This window comes from Protopterus annectens, chromosome 5.part0, assembly GCF_019279795.1.
Source record: "Protopterus annectens isolate FY-2018-M chromosome 5.part0, PAN1.0, whole genome shotgun sequence".
NCBI lineage: Eukaryota > Metazoa > Chordata > Ceratodontiformes > Protopteridae > Protopterus > Protopterus annectens.
The window spans coordinates 1,166,293,175-1,166,311,010 of record NC_056735.1 but is presented as its reverse complement, the minus strand read 5'-3'; the positions used below and the strand labels follow the sequence as shown (position 1 = coordinate 1,166,311,010).

The following is a 17,836-nucleotide window of genomic DNA, read 5'->3' as shown; positions in this document are numbered from 1 at the left end:
TTGGGGACAATTGCAGTTCAAATGGATAATATGTCAGTAGTTTGGTACATCAACAAACAAAGAGGAACCAGATCATATCCCTTGTGCCGAGCAGTTCTCAGAGTGTGGCAACAGGTGATCTCATCCAACTGCTTTCTCATAGCCATACACATTCTGGGGAAGTCTAATGTGATAGCAGACAAGCTGAGCAGGTGGATTATTCTACCTTACAAGTGGTCTCTCAACAAGAACATAACAGAAAATGATTTTCCATCAGTGTGGCCAGCCTTGTTGCAATCTTTTTGCTTCTCACCTAAACAGCAAATGCAACAGCTATTTTGTCCTAGTTCCCCCCCACAGGGGAAATCAGGGCTGGCTACCTAGTCTACTTTACACTTACACACCAATTCTTCTAATCCCAAAATTCCTACAGAAAGCTGCCATGTTGAAGAGCAAAGTCATCCTCATTGCGCCTTTGGCTTTACTGACTTCACCAACCTTGGATTCTGGATCTGATTCCAGACCTCCTGTCTCACCTAACAGGCATGATTCATCCAGACATATCAAACATCAGGCTGACCGCCTGGCTTCTCCAGTTCCATTAATAGCTAGGCAACGTATGCTGTCTTCACCTGTCTGACATATACTTTTATCTTCCCATAAGCCCTCTACACAAAAACTCTACTCCAGTAAATGGAAAAGGTTTGTTTACTGGACTCATCAAAATAATGTTGATCCTTTTTCAGCTACCATTTATAACATACTTGAATTTTTGGCCCTACTTTTTAAAGAAGGAGCTAGTTCCTCAACAGTTAATGTTCATTTAGCAGCAATATCGAATTTTCACATTGGACTTGAGGGTTCTTATGTTGCTTCTCATAAGCTCTGCAAATCCTTTTTGTGAGGCATTCTTCTTCTAAGACCTCTTTTTAAAGACCCTACTCCCCCATGGGACCTAAATCTTATATTGCAGGCACTTACTCATTCCCCCTTTGAACCAGCAGCTAAGTGGGACCTTACATACCTTTCTTGGAAGACATTTTTTCTGGTAGCCATTACTTCTGCCAGATGAATTCTGACATTCAAAAATTGCCCTCAAAAGCTCCATACTTGAATTTTCACAAGGATAGAGGTACATTATGAAATAAGACATCCTTTCTTCCTAAGGTGATGTCAGAATCTAATATCAATAAGTCCATTAATTTGCCAGTTTTCTTTCCTAAATTTGCTAACAAGGTTGAATACATGTTACATTTATTGGATGTTCACAGGCAATTATGTTTTTACCTACATAGAACAAATGACATCAGAAAAACTGACCAATTGTTTATCTAATTTGCAGAAGTAAAATTGGGAAAGCCAGTTGCCAAAGTAACTTTAACCAGGTGGCTGACTGATTGTTTTTCATTTATTTATAACAAATTGGGTATTACCTTACCAAAACCATTACAGGCCCATTCCACTACATCCATGGTGATTTCTTCAGTATTTCAATCTAGAATGTCCATGGATGATATATGCACAGCAGCAACTTGGGCTTCCTGTACCTTTGTTGCTCATTACAAATTGGATCTGGTCTCCTCTTAACTGTGCTCAGGAATATCCTTCCTTGAGTCCACCTGGGATCTTAGGTAGTTGGGGACTCTCTCCCATCAGCTGAGGAGAGAATGAAAATGGACAACATCAGCTAAAGAAGTTATGTAATCATCATAACGTTCCATCTGTGTTGTCCATTTTCATTCTTCCTCAACTCCCCACCTACCAACCCCCATCCTTTGAATCCTGGAAGAATGAGTGGTTAAAGGACATCACTGTCCTTTATATGGAGCTCCAGATATAGTATTCTTCCTATTTGACTACAAATATTTTTTCTGGTAAAATCAGCAAACAAAGAGATCTGAGATACTTGAGTAAGGGAGAAGCTTGAGAGTGTTTGGTTGCCATGAGCTTTAGGAATGGCTGAGTCGGATCCAAGGGGTCGGATCCAAACTCCTCCGTTGAGGAAGAATGAAAATGGACAACACAGATGGAACGCTATTGTGAGTACATAATGTCTTTTTATAGAGCTATATGTTGTGTATAAAGATATATAATGTCTAGGAAATCAAAAATAATGAAATCATTGTAGGTCATTACATTAGACCCAGACTTGAATATGGAATAACAATATGAAAATCTTATAAGAAAACAAGCATGAGTAAATTGGAAAGAGTATGGTGAAAATGTGCCAAGGGCATCCATGGCTGTGAACATTTAAGTTATTATGAAAGACTAAAATATCTGAACTTGTACAGTGTCTCATAGATATTTAAGAGGATACCTTATTAAGATATGTAGGGCATTTAGAGACAACTACCTCTGGGAATGTTTGGGGTTATCAAAAATAGTAGAGAGTCATCAGACAACCTATGCAGAAGATTCTATAGGAATGAGAACCATATAAATTGGTTTTCTGGGAGAGTAGCTGATGCATGGAATAGACTACCAAATCACATTAAGCAAGTACTAGCTTAGATATTTTTTTAAAAACAACCTGAACACTTATTATGAGAATAGGTGTTTTGGTATATTGGCAGGCTAGAAGTGCATTATTGCCCATGTCTGAAATATTTGTATGTATGTTTGTAAGTGTCAGAATGGATTTCCTCAAGTGGAATTATTTTAGACATTGTTTCTTAGCAAGCTAGGCCAAAAAGAATATTTGCATTCTCTGATATTATTTCAGACATTGGTGCTGCGGTAGTGTTGTCACCTCACAGTTAGATGTTGCCCATTCAATGCTCAGTTAGAGCGTCTTCTGTGTAGCGACATGCATGAATGGGCGTTCCTTCATTGAAGGTTGTGCGTTAGGCCCGGCAAGCCAGTATGTAAAAATCTACTGCCAATCATTAGCGGACCAGAGTTCCGCTGTGGCGACCCCTAACCGGGAAAAGCCGAAAGACACAAACATGCTACAATTGCTTATTTCTTCTTGAGCTAAGAAAGCATAATTGAGTTTTGTTTGTAAATGTTTTAATGTAAACAAACTATACTGTAGGAGGAGTGCAGTTAGACCGGACCAACTGCTATTGTGCTTATGAACCTGTGTATAACAAATCCTATATGAATATAGTACTGTTATATTTAAAGTAAAATTACTAAATGTGGAAATTTGGAAGTTATTGTCACAAGACAAAACCTTTCTAGGGGTGTGACAATCTGAGCTGTCATTTAAATGATGAAAGAAAGAATTCTTCAAGGATATAATTGTCATTTACAAGGTATGCATTGTGATTGGAATAATATTCCAAGATATACCACCTAAGCTGAGGAGCTGCTGATTTTGTAGTTTGTATATGTATATAGGTTAGCCATTGCTGTCTTCCATTTTAGATTTGCTTTTGTGTAATCTCAATAAGATGCTAAACCTATTCTGAATAAAATGTATTGCCACAACTTGATTTATGTTTATAGGATTTATTTGGAATGGAAGATAATATAAACCCTCTTACACACCATCTTATTGTTTTATGAATGTTTCTTGTTTTTATTAATACATTGCAGGTTAATCAAGGACTCTAAGCATTTAATTGAACTGGATCTAGAAGATAATTCAGTTGGAGACCTAAGTGGCAACGAGATACTGGAAGCACTCAAACAGAGAAAAGAAGGTAGTATATAGAAAATGTATTATTTGCAAGTAGTGCAAAGTGCACATATTTTATGTTTTAGTATTATCACAAAACATTCCTCATGAGTTGTTTTGGCAGTGTAATGAGTTGGCAGTTTTTAAAAATTCCCTACAGAGTACTCTTATCACACACATTGGGTGAGCAAATGGTTGTAACTAAAGAAATGATACTTTTGAGTTGGGCTACAGGATATCAATTGTCTAGATGCAGTAAGACCTTATTAAGTTTAGTTCTGGTGGCTGCCAAAAAAACAATGACTAGAAAATGGAAGTCAAAATCTACACCAACTGTATTTGAGGTACTGAATGCTACAAAAGAGATAAAAGAATTGGAAGAGGGATCTTTAGAAAAGTGAAAGAGCAAATCACATAGAAGTAAATGGAAATTGTGGGAACAATACATGCATAATAATATTTAGGAGGAGGAGTGAGGTTTAAGGGAAGGCAGGAATTTAGTCATTTTCTGTAATGTTGGACTGATGATAGTAGCAAAGAAAATACATGTGATGTGTATTGTATTTAAATGGAAACAAATATTAAAATGGTTTTATATCTTTTCTGTTAATGTATGTTTGCCTATGTCTTAAGTGATAATTGTAATAAAGGTGTTTAAAAAACATTCCTCATGACCGAGCAGCTCTCAAGTCCATGTGAATGAGATGATAGAAGACTAAAAGTTGTCAAACTCCAACAATGTAATGCAACTAGTCCTTTACAGAGCTGAACCTCTTGTTAATTATCTCCTAGTCATGCCAAATTCAGAGGCATCTGCTGTCCTATATGCCACCATTTTCTCTGGCAGTTATTTGAATTTTCTGACTGTTGTATAAAATGAAAGTTTTCACTTTCTGTCTTTTTCTGTTTGTTAACTGGGTAAGGTCAAGGGACATAACTGTCTTTTTTAAGGGCAACCCACAGCTCAATCCAACTTAAGTAACTTTCTCAGGGTCACACGTTATGCAAATGGAGCCTGAGGGAGTTCAGTCAGGGACTATAGGATGTAGCTTATTATACAATTCTTCCTCTAAAACGTGCATGCTGATTGGCCAGCCCAACCAGCGTGCCCATTGTAAATCCCTCAATATACTAACGGAAAAAGGTCCGGTCGCCCGGACTTTTTCCGTTAGTATAAAACACTGTCTCGCTATGTTAAAAGAGTTTAACATAGCGACACAGGTTTAAAAAAAGCAACGCAGATCTCCGTTGCTTTTTTTAAAGCTGTCTCGCTATGTTAAACCCCTTTAACATAGCGACACAGTGTGTAAAAAGCAAGGAGATCTTGCGATCTCCGTTGCTTTTTTAAACCTGTTCGCTATATTAAATGGGTTTAACATAGAGACAGCTTTAAAATAAGTAACGGAGATCTCCGTTGCTTATTTTAAAGCTGCCTCGCTATGTTAAACCCATTTAACATAGCGAAACAGTAAAAAGCAACAGAGATCTTGCGTTCTCCGTTGCTTTTGCCCACAGCTCTGATGTACTGCGTAGGCATGCTCAGTACATCAGAACTGCCGCGGAATACCAGACAGCTGCAGAAGGGCAGCAAAGAGGCATTATACAATGCCATTATTTAAGAAAAGTAATTATTTCTTTTCTTAAATAATGTCATTAATAATAGTAATAACCACTTCTGGGTGTGGGTAATGTGGGATTTAACCATGGTTGTCTTTGTTTGGTCCTCGGCTTCGCTCGGGACCAAACCACGCCAACTGTGGTTAAATCCCGCATTACCCACACCCAGGCGTGGGTTATTGCTATAATATACTACCTGTGTTACTTTTTTCTTCTTAACCTATTCTTATCTGACTTACATTATGCCTATATTGTGCTTCCCATGTTTGCTTCTTTCTTTTCTCCAATGTGTGTATGTACAGTGCCTTCATACCTTCTTCATATCTCATGCTTACAACCCCCTTAATCATCTAGGTATCCTATCACTACACACTTTCCACCAGTTTAATGCATTTCCTCTCCAAGCTTCAAGGAGTAGAAAATGGAAACAAATACCGTATCAGTAACCAAATAGTTAAAGAATAATATCTGCTCTGCCAAAGGTCCATCTGTTTGTCATGCACTAAACATCCTATAGGCTTCATAGAGTAGGGCAAAGGATGTCAAGCAGGAGCTAGAATGTCACAAGGACCATAGAAAGTGGCTAAAATAAAATTAATTGTACTTTTTCACCTTACCCTGTGCCCCCAAGGTGCAATAATCCTTCAGTTGATTATAATAAGTGTGGAGTATAGAGTACACTGAATTTCTCATAGTTTTGACCTTTCCTTGAGTTCCAGTTCTCGTACAAACTGAACTTGCACTCCGAGTAAGAGACTTAACGTAGCCAAGATGACTGAACAGATTAATTCTAATTGTGATTATTCTGAAAGTTCCTACTGCATATTATTGATATTTCTTATCTGAGAAAGGTCTTGTCTCATAAAGTAATGTATGAGCTAACTGGTAGCTTCAAAGTGCTGCTTTATTAGTTGTTAAATGTTTACTACCTCTGAATGGCAGCTCATTTAAAACATAAATGTAGCGGAGTTACAGCTTGTTATCTTCAGTAAGTAGAATGAACTGGTTCCACATAATTCTGCTGCATTTTATCAAATATTTTTATGTTTTATTAATGCAGTAAAGCAAAAGTTTGACCTGACAGAAAAATAATGGCATTCATTTCAACCATTTGGAAGAGATTGTTTGCACTTCACAAATTTATCATGTGTAAGGAAACTATGCCAGGTTAAAAGGAGGAGTAGCATTATTTAAACTATTTCAGACTTGCAGTCTGCATATAGGAACATAATATATATTCTCCAGTGCTGTGTGTTTCCTAAGTAGCCAGTGATTTTTAGAAAGCACAGTGATTTATTTCACACTAATCTGCCCTTTTGTTGTCTTCATCCATGGTGCAAAAGTTCTTATATTTGGGTCATTGCTTCATTTATATTGTACCACTATTATCACAAATATATTTAAAGTAGCGTTTATCTTCTTAGAATGGGCACTACATTTGATATTTTGCAAAAGGTCTATTTCCTTATCACCTGTAAATCAACAATGTGATATCAAGGCTGAAAGTATTGATGTAATGGGATCCTATCTCGCCTACATTCACAACAGATGGGTTCGGAGCCGATCCATCGGCTCCGACTCGGCAACTAATACACTAGCACGAAGTCTCTCATTGGCTGGGCTACTCCCTATCCCAGGATGCACTACACCTGCTTCCCCAGATCTCGTTTGCCGCTTAACAAGCTGGACGTGGTCTCGACTTGGCTGGAGCTAAGTGGTTCTTTTTACCTTATTGGTCCTTGACCTAGGGAATTTTTGTCTATATTAACCAAACAGCTGTTTTAACAGCTATTTCTTACTATTTCTTATTGTTTTTTTGTTGAGTGCTTGTTTCCAAAAAATTTAATTTGTTCAGTCGGGTAAGGCCCGTTTAAGTTAGAGGGCCTTTGCCCTACCTTTGAGTGCTATTAGGTTTTATTAACTTTTGGTTAGTTGTTTTTTGGGCAAAGCCCATTTAAATTAGAGGGCTTTGGGCCATTTAACTTGTTTCAAATTGTTGTGAGGTAAACTTTTACCAGTACTCGCGCCAGTGTGTCTCGTGCTTTTCAGTTGGCTCAATTTGTGTATAGTGCTATACTTGTTGTGGTAGAGTAAGATTTCCTTAGAGTTTGTACTTGTTGTGGCCTGTATCATGTCTAAGGAACAAAAGTCAGGTTTTAAAAAATGCACTCGGTGCAAATATAAAATGTCCATTACAGACAGTCATTCAGTATGTGTTTATTGTTTGGGGCCGAAACATCTGCAAGAGACTTGTAGCGTCTGTCATGCGTTCTCATCTAGAGTTCTTCAAGAACGCAAGAACAAATTAATATTGAAAGGGCTTATCAAACCTTCTTTTGAGGAAGCCTTGGATCTACCTGTTGCTTCCAAAAAGAAAAGATCGTCGGCTCCGACAAGTCCATCGGAGCCGACTTCTAAAAAGACAAAATTGACCTCTTCTTCCTCAGCTCCACTGACTTCGGGGCCGAGGGTCGAAGGGTCTGCCTCGATACCTCCTACCTCGGCTCCATTGCCTTCGGAGCCGCAAGTTGGAGTATCGAGAGGTGAATCACCTCCATCGGTTCCAATGGCTTCGGAGCCGGTGGAAGTGTGCAGCTCAGACTCTTCCCCCTCGGCTCCGAAGAAGGCTCCTTCGGTGCCGATGGTGGTCCATGCTGTGGTGGAGCCGGCGCCGATAGCATTGGAGCCGTTTCGGAGCCGGTCCCCTTCTCTCGGAGCCGAGAGGAAAGTCTTCTCGATTGTCTACCTCCTCTAAATCATCGAGACTTTCAGATTCGGACCTGGATAGGGTTTTACAGAGGCTATTCCAATCTCCAGTGTTTACTAAATTGGTCTCGGCTCCAGCACAGTTAGCTTCGGAGCCGATCCCCCCTCCAACACATTCGATTCCTCCTCCAACCTCCTCGGAGCCGTTGGAGTCGGTGGTGGTGGAGCAAAGCGGAGCCATACGGTCGGAGCAGAGACCCCTTCGAGGTCTCTCGGTTCCGACTGTGCTTCCTACCCTGTCCTCCGGTTCTGGGTTTGGTACTGCGACCTCTTCAGCCGGGCCCGAGGGGAACACTTTGGGATTGGGTGCTTCGGTGCCTAGTCTTCCTCTCGGAGCATCGGCTGCTGGAATTCCCAGTGCCATCGTGGCCTCTAGACCAGTGACCTCCTTGGATTCTGGAGGTCCGGCCTTTGAGGCCATGAGGAGCGTGCTGGCCATGCCTTTGCCGGTTCAGCAAGATTCTACCTCACCGTCCCTAGATTTGGAGACTGGTGCCTCTGTTGTGTTGCAGCTCCCCGGCAGCGGGGCCCCAGGGCCTGAGGGTACCCCCATCGGGTGTTCCCTTCTTCCGGGTGGTCCGTCCGAAACTGCTTCGGACGAACCCCCACGGAAGAAATTGTGTAAGAGGAAGCACGTAGACTCCCAAGATGAGTCTGTTACATCGGATACTGACCTCGATGACGCAGAAGGGTCCCCCAAATCATCTTCGGATGATATCTCCTTCTCAGATATCTTGGAGATTCTGAGACAGAGAGGTGACTGGCAAGCCAAAACCCCTTCAGCTGAGGAGTCAGTCTTCCTCAAGGCCTTTGGGGCCCAGCCTTCTGCCTCCTGGGTGTCTCCGCTCTTCGATGAACTCCTTGATTTGGTTTCTCGAAGGGCGTGGGAACACCCTGATTCTGTGGAACCGGTGCCTGCGAGGCCCAATAAATTTTTGTCAGCCCCCCCCCAGAAGGAGTTTCTCACAAAGGGTGTGCCTGTAGATGCTTTGGTGGTGGCTTCTGCCACACAACAGGACGTGGCAGAGGCTTCGACGTCTGTTCATCCTCCTAATAAGGATTCTAGGAGTATGGATAGGTACGGGAAGCGTACCCTGTCTTCAGCGGCCTTTGCCTTACGGTCGCTGAACTACTTATGTCATTTTACGAGGCTCCAAAGGGATCTTCTCAAAGAGCTAAATGACTCTCTTGTTGGTAACCTACCTGAGGCGCTGGCCCCGACTGTTGGCGCACAGATGACTACCCTCTTTTCTATTGTTAACTCGTCCATGAGGCTCATTTCATATGCGGCCGAAGGGGCGAGTAGAGCAGCGGGAACAGGCGTTGCCCTCAGGAGACAAGCCTGGTTACGCTTGTGTTCGCTCAGGAGGCCTTCAAGTCTTCCTTCACGACGCCTTTGATGGGTCATCTTTGTTTGGACCCAAGGTGAAGGACACACTAACTCGGTGCGAGCAGGAGGGCAAGACTTTGACTGCCGTTGGGGCCCGATTTTCCGCTCCTTCTAGGCCTTACCCCAAGGCTCGGAGAGGAGGGAAAATGTGGTTTAGAAAATCTCAGAAGTCTTTCCCTACTCCACCCAGTGATTCCCCCTCCAGAGGCAGGGGGGGGGGGATTTTGGAAGACGCCGCCCCAGAGGTGGCAGAGGCCCCTGTAACTCTGGAGACCGCGATTCCTTTCGTGGTTCTTCATACAACCAGCGTCCCTGAGTTGTTGCCCGACTGTGCAACTCCGGAGCCAGTCGGGGGTCGTTTTGCGGCGCACCCACAAGCTTGGGAATCCATAACAAGTGATCAGTGGGTGCTTCGCATTATTACCGGAGGTTATATCATCCCCTTCAACAAACCCCCCCTTTCTTTAAGGGAAATCCCGGACGTACCACCCAGTCAGCGGGATCAGGCAGCATTAGAGGTTTCAAAGCTGCTAGAAGAAAGAGCCATCCAGCCTGTCCCCATCGACCAGATCGGATCAGGAACTTACTCAAGATTATTTTTGGTACCAAAAAAGACAGGGGACTTCAGGCCCATTTTGGACCTCAGTTCATTGAATCGTTTCGTAAAGAAGTCCAAATTCAATGGTCACTCTTCAATCTATTCTTCCTTTGCTGGAAAAAGATGCATGGATGTGCTCCATAGATCTCCAGGACGCTTACTATCACATTCCCATAGCTCAAGAGTCCAGGAGACATTTACGCTTCCGCCTCGGAGTCAGTCATTTCCAATTCCGAGCACTGCCCTTTGGTCTCACCACAGCCCCAGGGTGTTCACCAAGTGTCTGGCAGTGGTAACTGCTCACCTGAGAAGTCTGGGATTCCAGGTGTTTCCTTATCTAGACGACTGGCTCCTTACTGCCACCTCCGAGCATCTACTACTCCAAGCGCTCAGAGCCACGTTCACCTTGGGCCGTTTCTTGGGGATCACGTTCAATTTGCAAAAATCTGTACTACAGCCATCTCAGCATATTACTTTCATAGGCGCAGACTTAGACACAAAAAGAATGCGTGCCTTTTTACCGGCAGCAAGAATTCAGGTCCTACAAGATCAAGTCAAATCCTGTCTTCCCCTACTAAGAGCCCCGGCCCATCGGATCCTACAACTGTTGGGCTCGATGGCGTCGACCATACTTTTAGTTCCCTTGGCCAGACTTCACATGCGAATTTTACAATGGCTACTGTCGGTTCAATGGTCTTATCAGGAACTTCCCTTGAACCACTTAATCATAATCACGGAAAGTTGCCGTCGAGATCTGCATTGGTGGCTTCTCCAATCAAATCTCGACCAGGGGCGACCCTTTATACCTCAACGTCCCGTTGCCACTGTGACTACGGACGCCTCCCAGGTAGGGTGGGGGGGTCATTACCTGGACAGGTCGGTCCAAGGCACATGGCAGATCCAGGAAACGCATTTGCATATCAATGTCCTGGAGATGAGAGCGGTACTATTAGTACTCCAAGCTCTCCATCACGCTCTCCCACAGGGCCCGACATTATCCTATCCGACAACATGTCGGTGGTGTGGTACATAAACAAGCAAGGTGGAACCAGGTCTTACCCACTATGCAGAGAAGCCATGAGACTTTGGCACTGGGTGGTAGCTACCAACCGGTTTCTAATGGCAACGCACATACCGGGGAAGTCCAATGTGATTGCGGACAGATTAAGCAGGACCATTCTTTTACCCCACGAGTGGTCCCTCAACCAGGGTATAGCTGCGAAAATCTTCGACAGATGGGGTCTTCCTTGCTGCGACCTGTTTGCCAGCCCTCACAATGCGAAATGCAAAGAGTTCTTCACACTGTTCCCTTCTCAGGGACAGATTCCCAAGGACGCTCTGACTCACATTTGGCCCCCCGGTCTTCTCTATGCCTTCCCTCCATTCCCCCTCCTACCGAGGGTGATACAGAAGGCCATTTACATGGAGAGCAAGATGATTTTGATTGCCCCGCACTGGCCTCGTCAAGTTTGGTTTCCTTTCCTACAGAGGCATGCGATAGAAGGTCCATGGTTTCTGGATCCGGTGCCAGACCTGTTGACTCATCAGTCAGGACGGCTTCATCCGTCTCTCAGGTCCCTGAAGTTGGCAGCATGGTTACTCCACTTCCATCCTTAGTCCGAGACAATGCTCTTTCGCGGACGTGGTCCACATACTGTCTTCTTCTCATAAACCTTCCACCATCAAAGTTTATTGCAGTAAATGGAAAAGGTTTGCCTTCTGGGCTCAAGAACGGGGTATAGATCCTCTCACTGCACCAGTATCGGAGGTTCTGAATTTTCTGGCCTCCCTTTTTCAGTCGGGCTCTTCAGTTTCTACCATTAAGGTTCAGCTAGCGATCTCTAATTTTCATGCTTCATTTGAACCTTCATTGATGTCTCACAAACTTTGTAAGGCTTTCCTTAAAGGGGCTTGGCTCCTTAGGCCTCCTTTATCCCATCCTGTTCCCCCTTGGGATTTGAATATGGTTCTTGCTGCCTTAACTGCCCGTCCTTTCGAACCAGCTGCTACCTGTGATTTAAAATTTCTGTCTTGGAAAACGGCCTTTTTAGTAGCCATAACGTCTGCTAGGCGAGTTTCAGAACTTCAAGCTCTTTGTTCTGATCCTCCCTATTTGATTTTTCACAAGCATAGAGTTTCATTGAAATTAAACCCTGCATTCATACCAAAAGTGGCCTCCTCTTTCTGTATTCAACAAACTATAGAACTCCCTGTCTTTTTCCAGAATTCTCTAATAACGCAGAATATACTTTGCATCAATTGACGTACATAGACAACTGCGTTTTATTTGAATAGAACCGCTCAAACGCTGAAATCAAATCAATTGTTTGTTTCCTTTGCAGTGAACAAATTGGGTCAACCAGTAACAAAACCTCCATATCTAAATGGATTAAAGATTGTATCATTTTTATTTATTCACAGGCTAACAAAGACCTTCCCTTTCCAGTCAAGGCTCATTCTACCAGGGCAATGGCTACTTCCGTAGCTTTTCACTCCAAGTTATCAATAGATGATATTTGTGCTGCGGCAGCCTGGACTTCTCCGCACACTTTCATTTCTCATTACAAATTGGATGTGGTTTCTCGAGGCAGAGCTTCCTTTGGTTCCACAGTTCTCAGGAGTGTGTTCCAATGAGCCACCCGGGATGTAGGTGCTAGGACGCTGTCCCATCTGTTGTGAATGTAGGCGAGATAGGATCCCATTACATCTTTTAGTTATGTACTTACCATAACTTCGGATGTATGGGATCCATCTCGCCTACATTCATAAGTACCCACCCTCCTTCCCCCTTCCATTCGGATTTAGAGGAGCTGTAGTCCCTTTTTTCTTGGCGATCTTTCTTGAAGAACTTTAGTTGGTTATAGTGACTACTAGTTTTTCTGTGTTTGCATGGATGTATGAAAGCGAACAAACAAGATCTGGGGAAGCAGGTGTAGTGCATCCTGGGATAGGGAGTAGCCCAGCCAATGAGAGACTTCGTGCTAGTGTATTAGTTGCCGAGTCGGAGCCGATGGATCGGCTCCGAACCCATCTGTTGTGAATGTAGGCGAGATGGATCCCATACATCCGAAGTTATGGTAAGTACATAACTAAAAGTTCTACCACACAATCTGCACTAGCATCATTTGTTTCTTGAATCTTCTTACCTTGACTGGGGTATTTTGAATTTCTGCATTACTAGATTATGTTTTAAAGTCATTCACTGTCAGGTTAAAATTGTTACCAAGTGCAAACAAAACAAAATTAACTATGCCTTTACCATCTGAATTAATTTATCACTGCTATGATTTTTTTTAGGAAATCTGCATACCCAAGGTACCTCCCATTTCATTTTTTTCCCCTGGCTTTCTCATCTATCTCCTGCTGTCTTTTCAACTGTCTCTCTCAACCTCTCCCTCTCTCATGCATTGTATGCAGGCCTTCATAGCACCATCACTTTGACAAGAAGGACATTTTCTACCTTAGACCTTCTGACAAAAATGTAGTGGAGTCATAGTAGAGGGCACATGTCACCATGCTTGTTCCCTTCCTGGTACATGTGCACAAATGACAAGCTTGCATTATCTGAGGTCCTGCACCAAGTGACCATCTCAAGCCCTAAAACACTGGCAGAGTGACAAAGACCCTGTATCCTTCAAGGCAGAAAACAGAGTAGACTGCAGGCCGCTTCAGCTTTTCTTCCTCACATCTAGTCTGCTGCCAGTTCCCCCCAACCTGAATGGACAACCATTTCTCCAGGCTTTGCTCCAAAACCCAGATTGCAGCATGAACAGAAAGGAAAGAAAGCTGAAGAACTTTGCTATGAAAATTAAAAAAAAAAAAAGTAAACAGACCTTAAGATGCTAAATGGTACAAGTGTTTGGAATACCCTGCTTTTCACCATTAGTGTGCACAGACTTTCATCTGACACTTAAGAGATGTATTGCTGTACATGCATAGTCAATTCAGTGTTTCTGTACATGACTGCTTATTCAACTGTATACATTTAAACAGGCTTGTAAGATTCTACAGTTAGTGTCAATGGATGAAAAATATTTTCATTAGTGATATGTAATCTCTCCCCCAAGAAAATGTAGAGCAAAGCTGAAAAAAAAGTTTGCCAGGATAACTTAAATGCTGTTTGATTACTGCTTGTCATATTAGCTTTAAGTACTAAAATATTACATTTGTTTACAGCCAAACACCCTATGTTACAAATCAGAGTAACAGCTCGGATGAATCCTGATACATTCAGTGCTATTTTCAAGTATAGCAAGAAGCTCAAATCAATCAAAAAACATAAGAAAAAGAAGGTAAATGATTTGTATTGATTTTCTTTACTAGGATTTATTTTAGATAATATGACATTCTTTCATTAGGTCCTTTCTTCCTTCCATTCTTTCTCCTATGTCATGATAGAATACACCAGTAAAAAAGACTAATTAATCAATGTCAAAAACACAACAGGGGGAGTTATTTCTTGAAATATTCCCTTTCCGAGTATGGACACATTTTTCTGTATGGGAAGCGTATGCATAATTTCTATAAAATCGTTTAACTTTTGGAATTAATGCTGTTTTACTGTATCAGCATAAGAATGAGCTTTTTGCTGTTTTATCTTTCGTCTTTTTCTGCAACATAACATTTGTTCTGAGCATTGGCTTGTGAGGTGCATCTGTGATACTGATCGAACTCCTCCCTTTACCCATAATCCTGTTCCATTACCTGAAATACCCCAAATCTCATTTGTCGCTTCAGCATTTGGATGTGGTCACCTGTGACTCGAGTGGAATTTAATGTTAGATAAGTCATTTCTGCTTATGCAATCTTTCTTCCGAGTGGATTTCTCTTTATCTCCATCTTTCCTCCCCTGTCCTGTTTTTAGTATTAAAAAAAAATTATTAGTTATCTTTTTTTAAGTGTCGGTCAGGTCTTGTGCCATTCTCGCCCATACTGGTTTGCTACCATAGATTTGGTATGTTTCATGTTACCATTGCTGGTATTTTTCCTGCATTATTACTAAAATTTTAGAGTTACTATTGTTGGTATTCCTTCTTTGCTTACTTGTCTTTTAGTGGATGTATTCTGTTGTGGCTGTTGTTTCTTTTCACCATGTCTGAAAAGCCAGCTGGTTTTAAAAAGTGCTCATCCTGTGGGCACAAAGTTTCTAATTTGGATGCTCACTCCAAATGCATTTATTGCCTCGGAGCAGGTCTTCTTAATATTCAGTGTGAAGTTTGTGCAGGGTTCAATCATTGAGCACTTGTTGACTTCAAAAACAAACTGATCTTGAAAGGCTTGCTTCCCTCCATTTCTTCCTCTTTTTCTGTAGCTCCCCCAAACTCCAAGAAATCTTTGAAGTCATCCAAAAGGGGTACTACTTACAAGAATAAAGAGTTGAGAAAACATTCCTCAGATTACTCTCCTCCTCCTACTTTGGGCTTGGCTCCACCCAAGAAAATGGCAAAGTCTTCATGTCCAACTACTCCTGTGGATCTGACCCCATCTAAGTCAAGACCCATCGATCCAACTGCACTTTCGGATCTGACTCGAGCCAAGTCAAAGTATCCTGGGGATATTCTCTCTGGAGCCTATTTCTTTGAGGCTTCACTAACTATTTTTGCAGGAGACACCCCGAAGGATGCCCAGACCACCCTCGACTTCTTCATCCTTCAGATCAACTAGGAGCCTGACAAACACAGATGTGAATAGTATGATGAAAAAGTTTCTCCGATCCCTTATTCAGTTTGGAGCAATTCTATCTTCATCTTCTATTGGATCTGGGAGCCTATCACCAGTCCAACCCCAACTTTTGACTTCTACTCCAATCTGTTTTCTGGTTTCAGAGTCTTTGGACCTGAGAATCCCTAGTTTGTATGGGTCGGATCCTAAGGCTTGGCCTTCACCGACTCTGACACCTTCTCTGATCCAGATGACGCTAACTCTGCCTGACCCAGAAGTATCTTGGAACTGTAGTGTTGGAGCTGGATCCAGGGGTCTGGGCTCAACTCAGATGTTCTTGGAGCCATCCCTTCCCCTTGGAGCCCCATCAATGGATATCTCAGCTCTGACCTCTGTGTTGAGGCAGGGTCTTAGTATGCTTGGAGCCATCCTGAATAGGTGGCTTTGTCTCCTACCTAGTTGGTTCTTGGTTCTTCCCTGATCTCTGCCTTTGAAATAGTGGAACGAGTGAGAGAGAGAGAAAGTTTTCCACATTGGTGGACAGGATACCCTTGTCCCCGCCTTGTTTTCTCAACTTCCACAACTGTCTACTTTGGATCCAGTGTAATTTCTTCCTGTTCCTTCAGGACAGCTGGGCTGGTCATGTCTAGAAACAGTCCTGATCCAGGACTCTGCTCACACTTCCAAGTCCTCCCTGGGACTTCCCACCAGAGAGCTCCCTAAGAAGCGTACATACAAAAGGAGGCAGTTAGATTGCTCACAGGATTCCTTGATCGAAGATACTGACTTTGAAGAAGTGAAGGGGTCTCCAGATCATCCCTTGAGGATGTCTCGATCAGTGAAATCCTCAAACTTTGAGACAGAAAGGATGTTGGTCTTCTGCCTTCCCCTTCCAGAATGAGTCATGGTTTCTCAAGGCTTTCAAAGCCAGATCAGCTACATCTTGGGTAGTTCCCCCGGCAAATGAGATGGTGGACCACATCTGCCACCAGGCATGGAAGGATCTCGATGTTACAGAACCTGTCCCCAAGAAACCAGATAAATATTTAGCTGCACCAAAGGATAGGGCCTATTACAGCAAGGGTTCCCTAGCAAATGCTGTGGTCAAAGCAGTGCCCACCAAAAATACTTGCTGATCAGAGTTCTTCCGTCCATCTCAAGAACAGAGAGTCTAGGGTGTTGGACAGGTTTGGGAAGCATATTTATACAGCAGTGACCTTCTTCCTCAGATCACAGAGATATTTGACACTCATTGCGAGATTTCAGATGAACTTTATCAAGGAATTTTCTGATACCCTGTCAGAGTTCATGTCTTTGGAGTACAAGAAAATGTTTTTTTCACAACTCCACAAGGCTGATTTCTCCTGCCTCAGAGAGAGCTTTGAGAACAGTAGGTTCAGGAATTGCTGTAAGAAGGCACCCCTGGATGCACCTTTCCTGACTTTAACAATTGGTTTAGTTTCTGGGATCATTCCAAGGGGATCCAGTACCTGACAGCCTGGGAGGACATGATTGACAGACCACGATGCTTTGCTAGAGATGGCCGTCATCTGTCTCCCCTGGGCTTCAGGTTTCTGGCAAAGGCTCTTGCCTCCCCCATAGTGCTTTTTTTAGGCAAAGTAATTGAGGACAAAATTGCCAATGTGAAAAATTCTAAACAAAATGTAAATGTCATACTGCTAAACGCTAGGTGTCTTAACATGAAACTGCAGTAATTGCAAACATTCCTCATCCTGGAAGATGCTGACATTTGTGCAGTCACTGAAACCTGGTTCAAAGCTGCATAGAGCACCCCAGCCTTACCAGGTTATTTGTCCTACCATACTTTCAGGCTCCAAGCAGAGGGCTACAAAGCCAAAAGAGGTGGAGTTTCAATATTTATCAAAGACATACACACCTCCAAGCTGGTCAAACAGTATGACACACAAGAGACACTCCAGGTGCAGTTAACTGTTGACAAAATACCTATTCAAATCATAGCTAGCTACAGACCCCCAACCATGACTCAGGAGGCCCACTCCACCTATCTGGACTTATTTAAATCCATCAAGATTCAACCCTCTGCCCTGATCCTGGATGGCTTTAACTACCCAACCATAGAGTGGAAGACCTAGTCTAGCTCAAACACAAATGCCCAGAGATTCCTTGACTTCATCAATGCCAATGCATTGGATCAACTGGTTGACACCCCCACATCATG

General features: G+C 42.7%; 1 protein-coding gene across 3 annotated transcripts in view; it reads left to right on the top strand.

Moving 5' to 3' along the window:
* The window catches only part of LOC122801571, a 906,449-nt gene that overhangs the window by 669,654 nt on the left and 218,959 nt on the right, over positions 1 to 17,836 (top strand). For all 3 annotated transcript variants that reach the window (XM_044071011.1, XM_044071013.1, XM_044071012.1), the window contains 2 exons: positions 3,523 to 3,629; positions 14,152 to 14,267. In XM_044071011.1, the coding sequence (XP_043926946.1) occupies positions 3,523 to 3,629; positions 14,152 to 14,267 (223 nt within the window). The remainder of the gene's footprint in view (positions 1 to 3,522; positions 3,630 to 14,151; positions 14,268 to 17,836) is intronic.